The 21,991-nt window shown below is 44.5% G+C and overlaps 1 protein-coding gene across 10 annotated transcripts in view; it reads left to right on the top strand.

The window, feature by feature from the left end:
- The window catches only part of DPP6 (dipeptidyl peptidase like 6), a 1,316,366-nt gene extending 1,295,766 nt beyond the window's left edge, over positions 1–20,600 (top strand). For all 10 annotated transcript variants that reach the window (XM_058297586.1, XM_058297590.1, XM_058297593.1 and 7 more), the window contains 7 exons: positions 1,358–1,552; positions 8,777–8,831; positions 12,327–12,438; positions 14,499–14,557; positions 16,028–16,100; positions 16,205–16,278; positions 18,575–20,600. In XM_058297586.1, the coding sequence (XP_058153569.1) occupies positions 1,358–1,552; positions 8,777–8,831; positions 12,327–12,438; positions 14,499–14,557; positions 16,028–16,100; positions 16,205–16,278; positions 18,575–18,721 (715 nt within the window). In that variant the 3' untranslated portion in view covers positions 18,722–20,600. The remainder of the gene's footprint in view (positions 1–1,357; positions 1,553–8,776; positions 8,832–12,326; positions 12,439–14,498; positions 14,558–16,027; positions 16,101–16,204; positions 16,279–18,574) is intronic.
- The last annotated feature ends 1,391 nt before the right edge of the window (positions 20,601–21,991 follow it).

The following is a 21,991-nucleotide window of genomic DNA, read 5'->3' on the forward strand; positions in this document are numbered from 1 at the left end:
AAAGCAAAAGTGGTAAACCCATTAAAGGGCAGCCTGTAATTCCGTGAATTCAGATAGGGCCTGCAGAAAGCTAATCCCATGTGCAAACTGCCTGATCTATTTCCTCCTCGTTAGCTAGCCTATTGGGCAGTATGGTTTTGCTTGTTTGTTTTTTGCAATGATTTCAGATATGACAGCAGTGAGGATTGGGGACCCCAAGACTCCAAAGGAATTGTACCAGATGATGCTTCTTTGAAACAAATTCAAAAGAAAAACACACATACTTCACATATAGCAATAACATAAGATACCAACAGCCTTTAGCATTTAGCCCTCAAATGCAGCCCTCTTGGGTCACATACTTTGCTTCTTCTCCCCCACTCACCCGACACCTCACCCTGCACGCCTTCAGTCCTTGAATGAAAGCCAAGATGGCTGTAGTAGATTTGGCCTTTTTGCAGAAGAGAGTCAGCTGATGTGACTTCAGTGGGCCCAGCTCTCGGAAGGGGTTATTGCCATCTGTTGTTAATGGGAGGCAGGCCAGGCCTGGAGCTGACCTTCTCTCCTGCTCATCCTTTCCCCACCATGAAAAAGTCTCTCCCATATCCAATAGTGAGCTGGTGAGTATTTAACAACCACTTCTCCAAAACAAAAGACCCTATTCTACCATTAAGCAATTTCCGTGGTGTAAATACACCAGGGGTGATTTGAGCTATGAGTTGGATATCACTGAAGGAGAGTTGGGAACAGAGTTGCCCAGTGAAGCTCGCCCAGCTAAGGGCCTTACTGTGCATTGCCTGGGAGTGAACAGCTGCCCTGCTTTCTGAGCAGATACAAATGAGAAAGGATAACCCATATCAGCTTATATGTTGTTTCTTTTAACTTAAGCAAAGAGAAAGATGATTTCTTCCAACCTGTGTCTCTTAAAGGGGCAAAAAACATCCATGTCTACTGTGATTGGATTTGAGGGGGAGCAGCATGAGAGATCTAGAAGACAGAAAGGGTATTGCAGTAGTAGAAAAGCACACCAAAAGGACAATATAGGAGGATTTTTTTTTCATGTTTCTCTCACCAAATAAATGCCCTCTTTGAGGCCTGTCTTTGATGGTGCCATTTTGTTTTGTCATGGCCCTGGGAGTCTGAGGCTCTTAGAATACTCATTTTTCTCATCTCCCCCAGGATATAGGCATAATGCCCGGCTCAGCCTGGGCAACAGAACCTGGGAATATGGTTTTGGGCCTTTGGCAGCCGGGGGTCATGGGTACCCTCCTGGGATGGATCACAGATCTCTTAGGGAAGAATCAACAGGTCACAGTGTGTGTTGGACTAGCTGCTGCCCCACCATATGTTGTACTGAGGCCTTGAACTCTCTTTCCAGGGATGGCACCCCAGGGAGCCAGAGCGTGGCTGAGAAGTTTGAGGTGAACTGGGAAACGGTAATGGTGAGCAGCCATGGAGCTGTGGTAGTGAAGTGTGACGGCCGTGGCAGTGGGTTCCAAGGAACCAAACTCCTGCATGAAGTGAGAAGGAGACTGGGCTCCCTGGAAGAGAAGGACCAAATGGAAGCTGTGAGGTGAGCAGTCCAACCTGAGCAGTACAATTGAAATGAGAAAGGCAGGGGAAGAAAACGTTTTCTTTCAAAGACTGGGCCACAGTCTAGATGTATAGTTTTTTATCGATACACTGATATACTTGCATGCAATTTGCTCATACTTAGAAAAATGCTGTGGACAATTCCAGGACAAGTTTCAATATAACTATTAGTAATATTCTTCGAAAGACGTTCATACTTGTTTTCTCAAAGATAGGTGGCTTGTTTATTTAGTCGATTAAAACAAGATACTGAAGAGGCAGAGAGTGAATTGGATGTCCATGCAACCTGCTTGCCTTCTCTGTTCTATCACCATGGAACATGACCAGCATCCACACTCCATTGCCATTCAGCATAGGGCAGGAAGGAAGGATAAAGGGAAAGAGAAAACAGAGCATGACTTGGAATGGGAATGGATTTGCACAAATGGATCATCTTTGTTACAGAGAAAAGGACCCCTGTATACAACCAGGTTGTAGGTCAGAAATCCCTTCCTCAGTTCTGAAGAATGGCACCTTTTTGTTTCATCATCACTTCACATCCTTAGCGTTGAGTCAGCAAGACCAGTAGAGTATTGCAGAGAACAGAAAGAGGCTTAGAGCCAAGAGACAGATGCTCAAAATTATTTACTGAATTTTATTGTTGAAATGAAAAAAGGCCAAACTCCGCTGGCCTTCAGGCTCACTCTGTAGGAGCATAGGCTCTGTGGCTTAGGGGAGTGTGGAGCCAAACGTGATTTAACCATGAAGAGATGTTGCAAGAGCAATTCAACCTACTCTGCAGACTCATGTGCTAGGGATGACAAGAGCAAGGAAAACACGTATAACAGGGACTTGAATAATGATGATTTTCATCCTCATCATAGATAGGGGTGCATAATACTAGATCCTGGGTATAGTAGTTTGGTATTATTTATGAATTCCAAAAATAGATACTGGATTATGATTGTCTACTGGTCTGTTTGCACATTAGATTGCATTGGATTCAGAGGTTTCACTTTTACTTGATTTAATAATGAGTAAGGCTTTGATTGGGCCATGTCAGTAAGACATGTAGATAAAACTACATAGCAGAACAGAAGAGTTAGTTGGAGTTTTGATGCTGGAGTTTTGAACTGGAGCCTGGGAATAAGGCACACAGAGGAGCAGAGCATCTGAGCCCAGACAGACAAGCCCTGGGGAGAGAGATAGAGCCTAATCACCTGAAAATCTACAGCTAGCCTTATGGAGAGAGTAGGGCAGCTGAGCCCGGAGAGAAACAAGCCCTGGGAAAAGAGGAACCTAGGAAGCCTGAACTGTTGGCAGACATTGGCAGCCATCTTGCCCCAAGATGTGGAAATAGACTTCCATGAGGGAAGTAAGTTATACTTTATGGCCTGGTAAGTGTAAGCTTCTACCCTAAATAAATTCCTTTTAAAAAGCCAACAGATTTCTGGTATTTTGCATCAGCACCCCTTTGGCTGGCTCATACACTGGGCATATAAAGTAAACTGACCACAGTGCCCATCCTAACAAATATTTGTTGACTGTGCAACTATAAGTAAGTCTGGAATGGCTAAACCTTTTATCATGCCAATATACTTTGTAGGTTTAAAGGTTTGACCTTAATAACTTTTTACAACATTTTCTTTCTTGTTTTTTAAAAGACTGATGACCCAAGCTATGTACTCAGTAAATATTTTTTAATGGATGAAACCACGAGTGAATAAATGGAAGCCCCCTTTCCTTAAGAGAGTTAGGAGCTAGGTGAAAAAGACAAGGCCATATGTTCAAACCTTGTAACTGTCACAAGCAATAAATACAAAGGAGGGAAAGATCTCTGGGAAAGTACATCTGTTAGATACTTTCACCTGGAAATTAACAGACATGCACACATGCAACCTAAAACATGCTTTAAAAATAAGGAACTTACTAGCCCACATAACTGGAAGTTCAGAAGTATGATGACCTCAGGACTGATTGATCCAGAGGCCCAACAATGTCCCAAAGACCCAGGCTCTGTCCATCTCTCCATTCAGCCACCACAGTGGCCTCATCCTAAGGCCAATGCTCCTCATGTCACAGGACAGCTGCCAGTAACCCTGGCTCCATGCTTCTTTATTTGTATACAGCAGGATAGAGAGGGGCCACTTCCAGAAAAGGGGAAAGCCTTCCCATAAGCTCCTGCAAACCTCTCCTGGCATTTCCCTGGACCTAACATACCCATTGCAGAATCAGTCACTGGTGGGGGAAATTCTGGAAGTTACCCTGAAACTAAGTGGTCCACCCTTAACCTGGGCATGGGGTCAGTCTGGACAGTGGAGGGGAAATGACAGAACAAAATTGGGAGGTAGGAGGAAGAGCAGGTGCATCAACAACCAGCAGCATCCCCTCCAGTAGACTTCTCAGGAAAAGCAAGGTGGGACCCAGGCTGACCTTGAAGTGGAAGTAGGACGTAAGCTGGTAGCCATATAAGTAAGGGCTCTTTATGTAGGGAAAAATATAACAAGGCCCTTCTTGTATCTTCATCCCTCCTCATTTATTCCTGTTTCATTTGCTTGCATTTTCTCTTATTCTCTCCCCCCTCTCCTCTCCCCATCCTGGTCTAACTCCTCCCAGGGAAGCTCAGGGGTCTCCTTCCAGTCCCACCCCAGCTCCAGTTGGAAGGACATGCTTCCTTCCAGACCCTCAGACTGCAGTCCCGTTACCCTGTGGGCACTTGGCTCCATCTAGCTACTCCCCTGATAGTACAGGAATGAAAGGGTAAAAAACTGTTTTGCACACCCGTCATTTGCAGAAAATAAGGAACTGGCCCAGCCATCTGGTCAAAAATAAGGCAGAACCTGTTTCAAGAAAGCAGTAAATAATGTCAACCCTGAAGCCACTGAAGCTTCCAAGAATGAAAGCACATATGACATGGCAAAGCTTATGGCCTTCATTCAACACACAGACTTTCTTAAGGAGCTGATAAACAAATGTTTCCAGCCATAGAAACTTTAACAAAGCTTTCTCTAGGAGCCTTTTATTAGTCAGAAAGAAATAGCTCTGTCACCAGAAGTTTTAAAACCCAGCCTGTCCCTACAACTCTCAAGTCTCCATGCACCATTCTTCCTTCCCCTGCTTGATTCTGTTGTCCTTGAGCTCACTGGGTACAGTTTTCATCAGCAGCTGACTTGAACCGAAGCCCCCGTGTAAGGGAAGAGAATGTAGAAGAGGTCAAACCTGTAAGCCGATGACCTGGGTAGAATGGAGCACCACCCTAGTACTAGGATCACAGTGTTTTATGGAAGAACAGAGGAGGAAACAACTAACTGCCTGGAAGGGCTGCTGGAGGTGGCAGCCTTGGATCTAGATCTCAAAAGCTTCACAGGGATTTGCCAGGCAGAAAATGGGGGAAGCACATTCCAAACAGAAAACACTGTGAGCAAAGGCTGGGAACAATGAAAAGGCACAGCCTGCTAGGGGCACTGTGAGAAGTAGAGTGTGGGTGGGCCAGAGCATGCAGTGAGGAGAGCAGGAGAAGGAGTCAGGACTAGGATGTGAGATACTTTCAATATCATCTTAAGGAGGTCATGCTTTGTCCTACAAGCTGCAGAGATCCATAACAGGTGCTTTAAGCAAGGAGGTGGTAAGGGTCAACCTCATATTTCAAAACCATAATTCTGATAGCAGTGTCGTAAGTTGTATTAGTCAGGAACCACTCAAGTTGGTGATTTAAGGAGGGGTGTAGGGAAGCGGACTTGGTCCAGTGGATAGGGCATCCGTCTACCACATGGGAGGTCCACGGTTCAAACCCCGGGCCTCCTTGACCCGTGTGCAGCTGGCCCATGCACAGTGCTGATGTGCGCAAGGAGTGCCTTGCCACGCAGGGGTGTCCCCGAGTAGGGGAGCCCCATGCACAAGGAGCGCACCCCATAAGGAGAGCCGCCCAGCATGAAAGAAAGTGCAGCCTGCCCAGGAATGGCGCCACACACACGGAGAACTGACACAAGATGACGCAACAAAAAGAAACATAGATTCCCGTGCCACGACAACAACAAAAGTGGACAAAGAAGATTGCGAAGCAAATAGACACAGAGAACAGATAACTAGGTGGGGGGTGGGGAGAAATAAAATAAAAAATAAAAATAAAAAGGAGGGGTGTATAGACTGAATAATTACAAAGGCCTGTGAAGGATTAGGGAATGCACAAGGACTAGTATAGTGTCCTAGGTAGTGCTGGCAGTCAGCAGGAGCAATCACTGGACCTGAACAAGGACTCTGTGCATGGGGAGAGGACCACCTGATGACCTTTAACTGAGGGTGCCAGCCAGCCCCAGCAACCTAGAAGGAGGGAGCAGGGGGATCGATGCCCTGAGCCTGCTCCCCACTCCTGCTGGTCTCCTGCTGGCACTCCCCATTGGCCAAACCCAGAAACTAGAGGGCAAGGGAGCCTTTGGGCTCTCCCTACCCATCAAAAGGATGACTCTGGAAGAGAAGATGAAGAAGAGCCATCCTGCATGTGGACCAGAGAAAGAGGAGCCTTGGGGAGAAGAGAGGAAAATTGCCGTGGATGGAGTGCCTCTATGTGCCCAGCACTGGGCAAGCTGCCTCCCGTGTTCCCTCGTTATTGCTAGAAACAACCCCATGAGGATACTGTCATCCCCACATTATAAATAGGAAAGGGAGACCAGAGTAGTTTAATAACTTGCCCAGTGTCACTCCTTTAGGGCTCAGTACAGCCAGAATAGAAACACTGACCTATTAAGTGCTGGCATCATTTTAGCTTCCTCTTCAGCTAGCAGGGAAGTAAGACAGGGACTGGCCCATGGCCCAGGAAAGGGAGAGGAGGCCAGCACTGGAGCTAGTGAAGGTGGGATGGTGGAAAACAATGCAGAAGACATTTCTGAGGTAGAGTCAACATGGTTTGGATCATAAGAGGATTAACAGGGAGATGGAGCAGTTGAGGCTCCTGAGGCTTCTATCTTGGTAGGCTAGAGTTGGATGGTGAAGTCTGTGATGCTTGGCAATCTTTATGATGCCTCTGGTGAGCCCTCCCAACCTGTGCAGAGCAGGGAAATCTTATTGACCATATTTCTTTCTTTGGTTCCCTGTTTCTTGCCAAATCAAATCTTCTGGCTATGAAGTTTTTTCCATCTAGAGGTTCTGAAAGTACTGTATTTTCTATGACACTTATGTCAGCTTGGGTCCTCCAAGAGGATGCCAAGATGGAATTAGATGTGTAGAAGGTTCATTGGGGGAAATCGCCTTGAGGGATATAGGAGAGGGACAGCAGGATGCAGAGAGAGCCATCAGACCGCAACAACACCTATGAAAGGAAAGAAGGAAGGACAGTTGCTTAGGAAGGGCCTCAGACTGCACTGTAGCTCTGAAGAAGACTCAACCAGACTGAGGGACAGCCCCCGAGCAGAGTTTGCCTGTGAGAGGGTTGTCCTGTCAGGTAGACAAGGCGGGGGTCTAGTCCCTTGCCATGCTCAGTCATTGGACTGGGTTGAGAGAGAAAGTGGCAGCATGGACACTGGGCTGAATCTGATGAAGCGGCACTTGGAGGCCATCAGCCAATTACAGTCCTCACAGCAGTTTCCTTTGGAGAAAGACTTGAGGGACGTGCTTCTGTGGCTGCCACAACATCCCAACACACACACTTCTGTCCCTACTGTTCCCCACACATTCCTTGCTCTTTCAGGACTCTATTTTGCCACCTTGAATGTTTTCTCCTTGACTTCCAATCTACAGAAATTCCTACCTACCCTAGCCCAGCTCAATGCCTTTAGCCTGCTTACTTCAGAACTTACTATGTCTCAACTTTTGCAGCATCTCTTGTGTGGGTACATAAATGAATACATTATGTCATACCTGTTATCAGTGTCACTTCTGTTTCGTGTGTGTTATCCTACCTTCCCCCAATAAACAGCAGACTTTCTGAGGGCTAGAGCCAGGTCTTTTCTAATACTTACTCTACATCCTCTCCAGGCCCTGCATGGCCCTGAGCTCACAGTACACACTCAATAACGAAAGATGTCTTGATTAATATTGGTTCAGTTCCTTACCTTGCCCCAGACCAGCCCAAATAATAAAAGTACCCCATATATATGAAGCAAAGTTCTCTCTTTTATCTTGGGTTTCTGATTTTCACCAGAAAGAAAATATCATGCAGGATTTACTCAATTGATTAGTGGGAGTAAAACTACAAGATAATAAAAATAGTTGATTAAAAAAATGAAAGAGCCTTGGTAGAATCCAGAGTACTTTACAACTGGGAATCACTACTGAGGTTTTTAGTTTTTAGATCAGGGAATGAGAGTCAACAAATAATTAGATGAAGGGGTTGCCGAAGACCCAAAGTTGCCTGCTGACTTAGCAGCAGGGCTCAGAATAAAAAATCCAAGAATTTTTACAAACCGGAAAGAGCCCAAGCCCCTGGAACCCCCACCCTTCGCAGTGCAGCTGCCTCACTCCAGGATCCATGCTCTCCACAGACAACCACATCTGTCCCCCAGACCTAACACAGGCCTTAGAGATGGCAGATACTCAGTGAATGGATGACGACGGTGGCGATGGAGGTGATGATGGTGCTGAAGAAGCAGGAGGAGCAGCAGCAGCATGAAGGAGGAAAAAGTAACATCCTAGGTTTTTTGCTCTAGACTAGTGATTCTAAAATAGGAATCAAAATTAAAGTAATTCATGGAATAACTATGCGTGAATCATCAATTTTCCACAAAGAATTTGGGGAAACCCGTAACATGAAAACAAACAATCATAGATTATAACAAAAATGTCGCAGTCACATGAATTTTAATGATACCAAGAAGTCAAGGAAATTTCTGCCCTTTGGAAATTGCTTCTCCAAGCTAGGGAACCTTCCCATGCCCACCTTTACCTCCACCCCCTGCAGCTTGCCCTCATTTCCTTCTGCCATAAGCAATAGAAGCACAGCTCTAACCAAGAAGGGCTGGGCAAATCCTGGGACACAGGTGGTCCTCAAAGAGTGGGCTGCAGCAGGATGGGACACTTAAAATGTGTGAATTACAAGGTTTGTGAACTATATGTCAATAAAATTATTTTTAAAATGTAACTACAATAAAATTGCATTTATAAGACTTTTTCTTTGAAACTGAATAAATATTATGTTAATACTGTAAGATGTTAATATCAGACAAATACATATATATATAACCACAATAGCCATGTGAGCACTAAATCCTAGCTCTCTTCTTTGACCTTGTAGGATGATGCTGAAAGAGCAATACATTGATAAAACACGTGTTGCCGTGTTTGGGAAGGTGAGTCTCTGCTGTCTTTTGTGCTCGACATCCCTCCATTCAAGAGCATTAAGCTGCTTCATCATTTAGGCTTAAACTTGATTTATTAAGAATGTCTCTGGTTTGGTGGTATGTGAGCTATTATTTTTTTAAGAGCGAGAGGTTGGATGCTTCGTGATTCCAGCAATGGGAGCTTTTCTCTGATCAGCTCATTTATCAATGTTTCTTTTTCACGTTATCTGGACAGAAAGGAATAAAGAAGCCAGGTACTTGCTGGAGAGGTCTATTAGGTTCTTAATTACTTTTCTCACATAGCCTGCTGTAGTTCTTGGTCTAGTGCCACAGAAAAAAGGAAGGCAGGAATCTTCTTTCTCTATATCTTTATGGGCATTAGGGACACTCACTTACCAGGTTTACTTAGATGTGGGGAAGGAAGTGGGGAGATTCACACACTGAAGTGTCAAACCAGAGAAGCTGTCCTCTGGTGGCGCACATCAGAAGGCTGCAGCCTGGTACTAAGGGAGACCCACACGTGGGAGTTAGGTCCCTGGGGAGCCAGCTAGCATCAGCCTGATCTCGAGAACAGTCAACACAGATGCATCTTCCCTACTGAGAGAAGATCTCCTCATGCAGGCCCTACGGAGGAGGCCTCACCGGTGTCTTCACTGCCCGTGAAGCTTGGTCAGGTCCTCATGAGGATAGCTTTTCCATCATCATCTCCAACACCTCAGAGCCAAGCCCTTAGGGGGACCTAGCACTACCCTTTAAGACAAGGATTCTTTTTTTTTTTTTTATTGACTTTGTAATAATAGTACATTAAAAATATATATGTGGGGAAACGGACTTTGGCCCAGTGGTTAGGGTGTCCGTCTACCATATGGGAGGTCCGCGGTTCAAACCCCAGGCCTCCTTGACCCGTGTGGAGCTGGCCATGCGCAGCGCTGATGCGCGCAAGGAGTGCCCTGCTACACAGGTGTGTCCCCCGCGTGGGGAAGCCCCACGCGCAGGGAGTGCGCCCGTGAGGAAAGCCGCCCAGCGTGAAAAGAAAGAGCAGCCTGCCCAGGAATGGCGCCGCCCACACTTCCTGTGCCGCTGACGACAACAGAAGCGGACAAGGAAACAAGACGCAGCAAATAGACACCAAGAACAGACCCCCAGGGGAGGGGGGGAATTAAAATAAATAAATAAATCTTTAAAAAATATATATATATATATATATATATATATATGTGAGGTCCCATTCAACCCAAGGATTCTTAACAAGGGGTCCATGAGCTTGAATTGAAATTCAGAAAAACATTATTCTTGTGGGCACGTGTTAGTGCGGGTGTGATACATTTATTAAATAATGCAGAGTATAGTGTGGACTTAGTAAGGGGTCCATGGTTTTCACCTGATGGGCAATGGGGTCTGTGGAAGGAAAAAGTTTGAGAACCCCTGCTTTAGGGTGATCACAGAAACGGGCATACTGTACCCCCTCCATGCCCCCTCTCTGCACCTGGTGAAATTAAGGGGGTAAAGAGCAGGGACCAGTTTCCTCTTTTGGTTCTGAGAAAGACCAGAGCCTGGCATCAAGTCAGAGGCTCACTCGACGTCTGCCTGTGAGGCAGTGTGATCCTTTTTAGGTTGAACTTTGGGCATCAACACATATCCCTCATCCCTACCCACACCAAGAAGCTCGTTCACAACAGACTGCCTGCAGAAAGGCAGGGCCTAGGTGGGGTCCATCTGTCCAATCTTCACTCTCCACCCCACTTCTGAGAACTTGGCCTCTATTCTCAGGTTAAACTTCCAAGGCAGGGTCCCATGTGGGCCCTTTAAAACTACAGTTCTGGACACAGATGATGCAGGAATCTAGAATGTAATAATTAAGGTTTCTCATCAAATGGCTTTATCAGCCAGCTCTTGGAGCTGTGGACACCACGCCAAAAGGGGACACCATCCATCCTTCAGAATGCCGCTTACTGAAATTGGGGTCATGGAAGTGTGTTCAGTGCTCATTGCTGGCTATCCTTTTGCTATTCTGCTTGCAAATATCCCCATGCCTCTTTCAATAGTATAAGGTGTTTTTTTTTTCACACTCCTTCCATAGAGGTTTTGTGGACTTCATAATTGCACTTCTCCTCTGAGAAAATAAGCTATCAATTCTTTCTGTTGTTAGGCATTCCACAACCTCCCACTCTGTTTCCTTTTACTATCTACCAAATGAGTACTGGGAGAGACCCAGGCTCTGCATGTCTCTGTCTTTGTGAAGCACAGTAGGGCCTGAGACGTGGTGGCTGCTTGGCATTCCCAACACATTGCAGGCTCTGGCCTGGGACTGTAGCTCACCCTTGAAGAATGATGCGGGGCCTCTCTTGTTTGAGGCCTGGCAGGCCCTAAGCCTGCTAGGACAGTGTGCTCTGTACTTCTGTAAACAAAGTGCAGAATGTCTTGTGAGGACTTGTAGATGCCATGGCAATAAACAATATTTTCCAGAAACCTAAGACTCTTTTATGGTGGTTAAGACAACAGATATTGAAGAGTATCTGACAAAGTTAAGAAACAAAAGTATAGGTCATAGATGGTCCGTCCTTGGCTAAGTTTGGCATGGCATGGCCCTCACACAGTCTCCATCAGACATGTGGATTTTCTACATTCCACTCTCCCATATCCCAATATAGACACACACTCACAAACACACTCTCACAGGCACACTGTACATATATTCACATCCACTTACACACACACACCTTTAAGAACACCCATCATTTTGTGTTTATGCTGCCCCGTGACTCTTTTAAGCCTTTGCTTTTCTCCCTGCCTACCTTCGCACATTAGTGCATCACATCTGTATCCCATTTCCTTTGGGTCTTTTGGAAGACCAGGGTACATCTGAACCAACTAGCATTAAAGGCGTGCACGGCAGATAATGATGTCATGTTTTATTCTCACTGAGAGTTCCACATTCAAGTGGGGTCTTTCATGTCAACTCCAGGGAAAGGGGCAATTAGTGCTGTAAGGAATTAGCATCATCCTCAGGACCCACGCAAGTGTCTGACACATGTAGAGCCCTATGCTAAGTATCAAGCAGACTAGTAAAGGAGACCTTTGGAGTAGGGTCCCTCTTTGGCCCTCCTCAAAATCACAAAGAATGTATTGACCTTGCCTGTAAACAAGGAAGGCAACAAGCCTCTACAGAAAAGGGGAGTTGAAAAGGACTTGAGAATAATATCCTTATACTTATGCAGCAATTCATAGTCTGCAATTGTACTTTCAATTTATTATCACATTTAGTCTTCATATCACTTGAAACTGAGGCCCAAATGAGAGGCAGACTTGCATCCCAGAATATTTAGTTAGAACAGTGTTTGCTTTTCATCCCTTTTACCTTCCTTTAAACAGTTTCAAGTTAAATTTATTTTTTTTAATTACATGAAAATGGTTGCTTGGGTCATTGATACTAGGCTGTTTTTCTGACTAAATGATTGACATTGATACCCATCTCTCTTCTTTCTCTTTTTCTCTCTTTCTTAGGATTATGGTGGGTACCTGAGCACTTATATCCTCCCAATGAAGGTTGAAAATCAAGGTCAGATTTTCACCTGTGGCTCTGCTCTCTCTCCAATAACAGACTTCAAACTCTACGGTAAATAGTCTTGACCATGGGAAAGAGCTGACCCCTCATGGGCCTAATGCCTTCCCTCAAACACCACATTCCCTCCTGCCTTTCTAACTTCAGGCACCCACTGCCAATAGCAAACTTGCTTGGGGTTGTATGGCCAGCAGGTGAATCCTCATGGGAAGAAACTGGGAAGCCGAGGGGAGGGTTTCCAGTCATTTGTTTTGGTCAATCCAATGATACATATGCTTCACCTTCCCAAAATTCCAAGAGTGAAAAGCAGAACCGTGGTCCAGCCTTCAGGAGTTAGAAAACACTTGCCTGAATACAGAAGGGAAGGGGGTGCAGCAATCAGCTTCAGGGCTGCCCTTTCCTCCTTGCCCCTAGAATCTGGCTTGGGGTCTCTGTTCTGAGTTATATTTGGGACGTGGGGGGCATTTGGTGGACAGGTGTTAAGTGAGAATGTATTGGAGGGAGAATTGCTATTTGATGGTCATACAGCAGAGATCCAAAGAGCTGAGCTCTTCCCTGCTCTCTGCCAGCCTTCCTCACTGGCAGTGCAAACAACTCTTGGCCAGCACCTTTCCTCAGAGACGATGGCTTTCTCACGGGTGGGAGCCAGAGACAGGAGGGACGGGATGGGTTTGTCAGGATGACTTGCTTCAGGGAACATATGGTGAGCAGACCACCCAGGTGTGGGAACCAGACCCCTGCCAAGGCAGAGCCATGGCTTTATTGTCACTGTGATAGGGTTCAAGGCCCCCCACACTCATCCCTCTGGTCAGCCAGCCTCTTCTCTCTGAATTTAAAGGGCTTTGTGACCCTAGCGCATATTTTTAAATGTGCTGAGAGGTCTTTCATATGGGCTCTGAGAACTCACGTTCAGGACAGGGATACAGAGAGACCTTGCTGTTAGCATCAGCCCACCCTATGCTAAGCAATGTTGTCTAATCATATAAAAAATTGAAAGGACTTCTTGTGGGTTTTCTGAATCCCTGCTGGAACCCTGACGTGGCCTTCCTGGTTCCACAGAATCCATTCCCTTCAGTTCAGAAAAACAAGTATTTCCTGCTCCTATCACTGTACCCATGCTGCTGGAAGAACCAGGGGCCCCATTTCACCACCCCCGTGGATCCCACGGGGCAGTCCAGGGACCAGTGGTGGAGTCCAACAGCACTTTCGGCTAGTCCAGCCCAAACTCTCACAACAGCTGTACTAATCTTTACAAAGCATTCTTTCTAATATAAATGCCAACGTATAATTATACAAAAACTCCCCTAGTTCAAAATTTGAATAATTTAAAATTAATTTTCCCATGGGAATACATGTAGCATAATTCAGATTTTTTTCATATTCAGTGAGACTCTGTTGACTGGTTAATTATGCTACTTCAAGTTTGCCTAATACAAATTCACATCAGTGGTAGCAACCAGCACCTCTGATTGGTCGAAGATTTCCCAAGAACACGAAATCTTATGATGTCTTCTCTGTTTAAATAAGGAATATTCTAAAACCCTATGGAAGTTGTTTATCATTCTTTGCTCCTTGACTTTCCTGTAAAAATAATTAATCATTAAAGCATCTTGTTTTAACGATCTTGCAGGCACCAAGGTCCTCATCCAGAACCTCAACCCGGAGCCAGGGTTTGGGAGATAGGGCTGAAGATGGGTTGAGCTGGGACACTCCTAAAATTAGAAACAAAAAGCGAAAAACAAAAAACTCCTATGGAAATCTTTCTTAGTATTTGTTTATTTTTCTATATCCTGAAATAAAGTATGAGGTTATCCTATTTATTTAGGATTTGGAGTAATGAAGTTTTGCTTGATTATGCTGTGCTGTTCAGAATCCCACAGCCAACATTAACGTATTTAAATGTTACAACAATACTCTCTGTTGGTCCATTGAAAGAACCAGGAGAATGAGTTTGTTTGTTTTTAATAAAAGTTTGTGGTGGCAAGTGGGAGCCTTCCCCACCACACCCATGCAGCCCCTTCCCAAGGGCACTCACATAGAGTCTGGGGAACTTCGCACCTCACAGGGCCTTGAGGCCAAGAGGTTAACTCTCCCTTTCTCTGCTTCCCTTCAAGCTTCTGCATTTTCTGAGAGGTACTTGGGCCTCCATGGACTTGACAACAGAGCATATGAGGTACGTTAGGACGTAACTGCCCCTAGACAAGTGGTAGATTTGATGAACTCCATCTTCCCTGCCTCTAATCTCTTCTCTGAATTCCTTTCTCCCACCCCTCCAATTCTGAACCAATTCTCTAACTCACTCCCATTCTGGATCCTCCTGCTTTCTCCCCCTCCACCATCGAGCAAACTCCAAGAAAAATGTTTGGGATCCATCCTTACACCATATTATGACTATAGGTTAACTTGACCTCTCTTGGGCAAATTTGTAGTTGTCCTATTTCTCATTCTAGGACTTGAGGGACTAGAAAGAGAGTTGAGAACATATCTGGGTGGGATGGTCTATCCTAGGGTGCACAGAAATGTTCTAAGCAGATGCCTCCTGGCTCCACCTACACCTAAGCTGGTTCTACTTTAGGAGAATAAGTTACTGATTAGGAAACAGGAAATTCCTATGGGATACTACCTACTAAATCACTGCAATCCAATTAACTCACTACAGATGTCAGACACGGTATTTCTTCAATCATGTACAATGTAGAAGGCCAAGATTGTGGTTTCAAAGTAGAAATTTTGCATGGACAGCTGCACTGAGTCTGCCCAGACTGTCAACTCCAAGACCATTAAGTGAAATGATGGACTTGTAAGGCTACCACTAATTGGAGAAAACTCTTTGTATCCTTTCTTCCCTTCCACCACTCTTCTTCCTAAAAAGTAATTAAATAAGGGAAAGCTGAGGCTGCTGAGGTTTACTGTGCATTTCACTGCAAATTTAAAGCATCCTGATTCTCCCTGGACTTTGTATTTGCAATATACTTCATTGACCTTCTCCGTCAATTTTCCAATAAAAAATACCTTGCTCTTGGTACCTGAAAACGTTAAAAGTAGATTTACAATATGACCAGCAATTACACTTCTAGGTATAAACCCAGAAGAAACAGAAGCAGAGATTTGAACATACTTGTACCTGATGTTCATAGCAGCATTTTCACAGTAGCCAAGAGGTGGAAGCAACCCAACTGCCCATCAAAAGATGAATGAATAAACAAAATGCGGTCTATCCATACAATGGCATATTATTCAGCCATAAAATGTAACAAAGTGCTGATACATGCTACAACCTGGATGAACCTTGAAAACATTATACTGACTTAAGCCAGATACAAAAGGAAAAATATTATATGATACCACTTATATGAAATATGAAGAAGATGCAAATTCATAGAGACAGAAAGTAGATTAAAGTGTACTAGGAGCCAGATTAGGGAGAAGGGTGATGGAAAAGTTTTGGTAATGGATGGTGGTGATGGTAGCACAACAATGTGAATGTAATTAATGCCTGAATTCTAAACTTTAAAATAGTGAAAAAAAAGGAATTTTGGGGTTATATATTTGTTACCATGAAAAAAATTAAAGGAAAAAAAAAAAAACCTTGCTACTTGCTGTGCAGCCTGCTAACTCTCTCAATTTGCCTCTGCATAACCAGATGACCAAAGTAGCACATCGCGTGTCAGCCCTGGAAGAACAGCAATTTCTCATTATTCACGCAACTGCCGATGGTAAGGCTGAGAACATTTAATTTCACTACATATCTGTTAAAAGTATCACTCTTGTTGGTGTGGCGGGTTTTAACAAACACTTTCCTCTTCTTTTTTTTAAACAGAAAAAATCCATTTCCAGCATACAGCAGAACTCATTACACAGCTAATTAAGGGAAAGGCTAATTACAGCTTACAGGTATAGTAGATGCACATCTACTCTATTTTTGCAGTTGGGCAAAGAGATTCCTTTTCATCGAGAATGAACCGTTTGATATTCAGTACATTCCATTTCAGCAAACACCTGTGTTATAGTTATTGGTGATGGGCGGGGATGCACATCAGACAAATTAGCACATGCTCACTTTTTCTACTAATTAATGATAGCTCTGGCTCTGTACTTGGGCCGTGTTTAAACCCCATTAGAGCCACCCCCTCCTGTGCCCTCCTCCCCATTCACACTCCCCTTCTAGCAATAAGCAAAGCCAAGCCAGCAACCCCGCGCCAGGCCCAACAGTGAGGTAGCTGTTAATGCCTGCATGTTGGGATGTGGTGGCTGCCCCAGTAGCGAGCGCCTTTAGTGGGGACTGAGCTTTCTCTTACTAGCTTTCCTGGGGATGAACACCCACACATTTCCTGAACACTGTCAGGATTTCCCGAAGCCATTGGAGGCCCTGCAGTAGTTAAAGAGCACTAGCCTTCCCAAGAATCAAACACGTGCCATGACACCATTGGCATCAAGTGCTGAACCAACACCACCAAGGCTAGGCTGTCTCTAGCAGTACAGAAGGCTGCTTCTTGAAACAGCTTCCGTTTCCTTCCTGACCTCTCCCGGATGGCCCGTAAAGTGTCTCCAGGTCCAGAGATAAATAGGAGATTTCCTGAACCAAATACCATGGTGCTCTCAGAGAGCTGCAGCCCTGGTACTGACCCCTGCCTGCCTTCTGTCTCCTAGCACCTGGCCATCCCGCAGCCGCTGGTCAGAGGCTGTGGACGGCCACTATGGGCAGAGCTGGCCAAGGAGAGTTTCTTGGAAGAAGGGAGTTTGGCCTGAGTATTGATGAATGGGGAAGGAAGAACTTAGTTAATATGGAATTTGAATTTACATCTGAAAATTTTCAAACCATAGTAAATGTAATAGTTGCCCTGGCACAGTTAAATACAATTTACATGCCTAATGCAGCCATGGCAGATTACATAGCAGATATGCTCTAATGTGGACCACTATCCTACCTATATGGCTAAGTTAAATCAGCAAGGTGGTGGGTAGTATGCACAATGTGCTCCCGTGGTATCAATTAGAGGGACCCACACCCACTGCTTGTGGACACATGGAGGGTATTGAACAGATATTCAGTGACTTTGTAAGAATAGTTAACTCCAGGTAAGGGCACCAGGGTTGGAGGGAGACATATTTCTTAATCTCTACCCTTTTGGACTATTTTAAAATATTTATTAATGATGTTTTAATATACATCACTAATATTTTAAAATAAAAGTGATTGCTAGCCTCCAAAGAGATAAGAGGAAGACAGGATTTAAAAAAATAGGAGGCAGTCTGGTATCATGGAAAGAACATGGGCTTCAGAGTCAGATAGACTAGGATTTGAATCCCTGAATCCTGTAAGACATGTACACTTGTGTGAAAATGAGACAGTGCCCCTATGGAATGGGTGGTATCATTACAATTTGTAATATAATAATTAGCTACCATCTTTTTTAGCACTTGCTATGTTCCAGGCCTTGTTCTAAGTATTCTACATGTATTCTATCATTTAATTGTTCTAAAATTCTGTGCATTAAGTCCTAGTATTCTTATCAATCTTTCTTGACACCATTGGTAACAGAGGCCCAGGAAAGTTAACTCGTCCAGGTCACAGAGTGAACAAATAGCTGAGCCAAGTTTCAAACCCAAGTGGTCTCTCCCCAGAGGACCACCATTGCGGAACTCAGCATGTAAGTGGGGTGTTTCCCACTTTCATAAAGGTTAGAGAGAAAGCACAAAATTTTCCCATTTCTTTTGTGAGTCCTAGTGCCCTCACAACTGGTCCTACTGCATTTGTACACCCTGAGTCTATATATCCATGTCGTAACTCAAACAAGTAGATCTAGACTATAAAGATTCCATGGAATGAAGTGTTTTCTAAGTTACTCAGCCAATTTTCACTGAGTGCTAAGTGCACGTAGCAAGTGCTAGGTGCAATGGAAGAATAGAGGTATTCACAAGATTTGCTGTCTTTCAGTTAATTTTCATGCCACAGGAGGAAGGTGAAGCTCCTTCTGGCTGGGACTGTCAAGTAAAGTTTCAAGGAGAAACAGGCACTTACAGTGGGACAGAATGGTTAGGAAATTCATTTGGTCAACTAAAGTTGAGCTATAGGAGACCTGAATTTTATTAGGCTCCATATCTTATATGCATCCTCAAGGAAATATTTCCCTCCATCTGACTGGGAGGGTAGACCATGAATGAGTGACTCTCCATGCTTTCCTTGCAGATATACCCAGACGAGGGCCATTACTTTCATAGCATCTCCCTCAAACAGCATCTATACCGATCCATCATCAACTTCTTCGTGGAATGCTTCCAGATTCAGGACAAACTACCAACAGTCACAGTGAAAGAGGATGAAGAAGAGGACTAACCAGACATCAGCCCTAAGCACAAACGTGGCTCTTTCTATAACAATATGCAACTGAGCAATTTCCCCTGCCCCTCCCTCTTCCCCCAGAGGGGTGGGGCAGGGGGCCGAGAAGCGTTACGTTCCATCGCATGTGTGTCTCAGATACTGAAGGCAGTTTTGTTTGGGAAACAAGCTCCTTCCCCAGGTGGAGGTATGTCATCAAGCATGATGGGTTCAACAGAGACTGGACCAACTTAGCATCTGTGGCATTGCCTCCTCTTGGCCCCAGAGAGTGACTAAGTGGATCAAAAGGCCCCTCCCCCAAGGAACAAAGCAGAAGGATCAGTGGTACTGAAGGCCAGCTCTGAGGCCCAGAAGAAACCAGCTCTTTAAATTCCAGCTATCAAGCTGTAGCATTAAGACCCACATTATACTTTAGAGTACCATGTTCATGCTAGCAGCATTGCTTCCTGTCTGATAGAACTGTGCCATGAAGATGAAAAATGGAAATTCACAACCTTTATAGCACAATTATTTTAACAGTACTTGTTCACTTATGGGCTTGCTCCTTTCTGTAATTAGAAGATTCAGCATTGCTAAGGGGCTGCAGAAGAAGACAGATCTTCTTCTGTACAAAGCATTTCTGTATCTATGCTAATGGTTAACCTTATGGAATTAATTGGTATTTTTCTATGGTTTTTACTTGATGCTTCTTTGTCTTCCTGTCATGAGGTTGTTTTGCTGTGGTTTCGTTCTGGTTTGGTTTTGTTCTTTTGCTGTGTTTTGCTCTGTTTCCTTTAGTCCATGTGTGTAGCCTTTCTGCTGGTTTGGATAAAGAAACAGGTTGGAAGTCACTGCTCTCTCTTAATGGTGGACTTCAGACATTGTGGAGACATTTCAAATTGCTGAGGGGGGGAAAATCGCCAGTTCTATTCACTAAAAAATAAATACGTAAATAAAACCGCTCTGCCACAGAGCTGCATTAAGACTTGGCTGCAGATTCACCATTTTCCATTTACATATCTCCTTCAAACCATCCTTTCCTTCTTGATAAGTTGTCAAGTCTTGTCAGATGACATTTGGTTCAAAACAAAAAAGTCCAAGCTTCTATTCCACCCCCCAGGTCTATGATATATACTAGGGTCCCAGGAATCAGTAAGAAAGTGTAGGGTGGGGTGGGGGGATTGCCCTGGGGATTGCTCCATTGCCCTCTTTCTGCTGCAAGCAGTAAGGTTGATGTTGTTCTACGTTAGCCTTGTAAGATATACTCTGACCAAATGTACAGCCAGTATTCATAGTGTATATTTCATTTTGTTGTATATAAAGAAAGGAATGTACGTCAGTCATCTGTGCAGTCGCCCCCTGCCCACCTTCCCATCGGTACTAATCTTGTGTTTAGCATGCATGCTAACACTCTTTGGCTGATCTGAACTCTTTAGAAGTACTAGTTTGAAATATATCAATTGTTGTCCTTTCCTTTTGAGCTTGTTGACTGATTGTCAGTACTGATTTCTCCCATTTCTGGTCCTGCTGTGGGTGTCCTTGACATCCTGTCAGCAGAGAAGATACGTCCATGTTGCTTTTTGGTGTTTGGGGATTTTGGTTTCAGCTACATGAGCTTTGAATGTCAGTTGTAGTTAGGTCAATGGGACGCTCTCCATCACAGGATTTTTTTTAAGGTGGTATATTGCTATTTGGGGAAAGGATCAAATGCTGACAAACAGGACTCATCTGAATGCTACATGTTCATGCTTTTGCTATTTCAATGGGCTTGACCGACTGCAAAACCAGCTTGGTCTGAGAGGGGCAGCCAGCTCTGGCCACAAGATCTGGTAGGAGGGAAGTGAGAATGTGGCATGGTAGCGTTTGTTCATTCATGGAATAAAACATTATTTTACCACTCGGATTGCTCTTTTCTTGCTTAGCCTTCACCATCCACCTTAGAAAGTATGCAAAGCTTGGAGAAGTTTTTTAATTGCTAAATGGGCCCCCACCAAGACAGATGCATTACCTTCAGAGCTCCAGTGGGCATCAAATAAAAAATGCATCAGTGGTAGCAGCAATATTGATGGTAAGGAAGAGAGGATCAATAAAACATATTGAAGTCCCCAAAAAATCAGAGAAAATGAATTTGAGTAGCATCTTGAATGTTTTCGGGTAGAGACAAAGAGACAGCCCCTAACAATGAGGGTGAAACTGGTTCTCTGTTGAGCCCATGGTACTGCCTGCTAGAAAACTTAAGAAAAAACTTCCTCTGTCAGAAAATTCATTATTTTTTTTAAATCAGTTCAGCAAGTCTGGTTTAAACCTAGCCAAGCCTTCAAGCAGAGGCATTGAGTAAATAGACCCTTCCAAAGCATTGAGTCGCTGCTGCCTCAAAGCAACTGGGATAAGTCAGGTCACCCTCAGGTGCATTAATTGAATCTTATCTTCCTTCTTGGCCAGTAATCAAGAAGTAGAGATTAAAAAGTCAAAAGCAGCAGAAGCCACCCTAAGCTGAATTGTGCTCATTTTCCCAAAACAGTGTCACCATTGGACATCTGACCTTCCTCCTGCTCCAATAAAGAAGGAACCAAACCCCCCTGTCCCTCCTTTCATATTACCCAGTCCGTTCCTCCTGGACACAGGGCTTGATTTGTGACATGAGTTGATGGTTTATGCATAAGCAGCTCATTTTCTCACTTTTGAGAAAACAACAAGGTAAGACTTGTCCTGAGCACAGACCTTTGTCTTAATCACCAGAAACCACCCCAATCCAGCGTGGCAGTACCTTCCCACACTGAAGGAGAGAATGGGTCAAACTCCAGAAGGACTCTGGGGAGAAGCTGTGAGTGGCCGAGCGCAGGAGCCCTGCGGCGGGATCCGCTCTGCCTTATCCATGGCTGGAGCCCCTCCGGACCTTCCCTGGGTCTTTGCATTGGATATGTATGACACGTTTGACTGTTATTTTTGTTGTTGTTGTTTCAGTTTTAAATTGGTTTTAAAATGTGTGAATGATAAAATTTCAAACATGCATCTGTAGTACTCCTAGAAGCGCCAGGGCCCAGTTCAAGGCCCACAGCTCCGAGCATGGGGTATTTAGTCCTCTGTGGCATTTGTAGGACATGAGACACCAAATTCACAAAGGTTTGGGGGCTATTCCCACTTGCCTGAAAACATGCCCTTTCCTCCCCTGCCTGACCTAACAGTCTCAGAACCAATGGGTTAAGGGGTTGTCTTCAGGAAGCCCCCATTAAAAACCCCAGTGTTACAAGAGAGGCTAGAAGGACATTTTCAGAGACCTCCAGCTTC

This window comes from Dasypus novemcinctus, chromosome 5, assembly GCF_030445035.2.
Source record: "Dasypus novemcinctus isolate mDasNov1 chromosome 5, mDasNov1.1.hap2, whole genome shotgun sequence".
Lineage (NCBI taxonomy): Eukaryota > Metazoa > Chordata > Mammalia > Cingulata > Dasypodidae > Dasypus > Dasypus novemcinctus.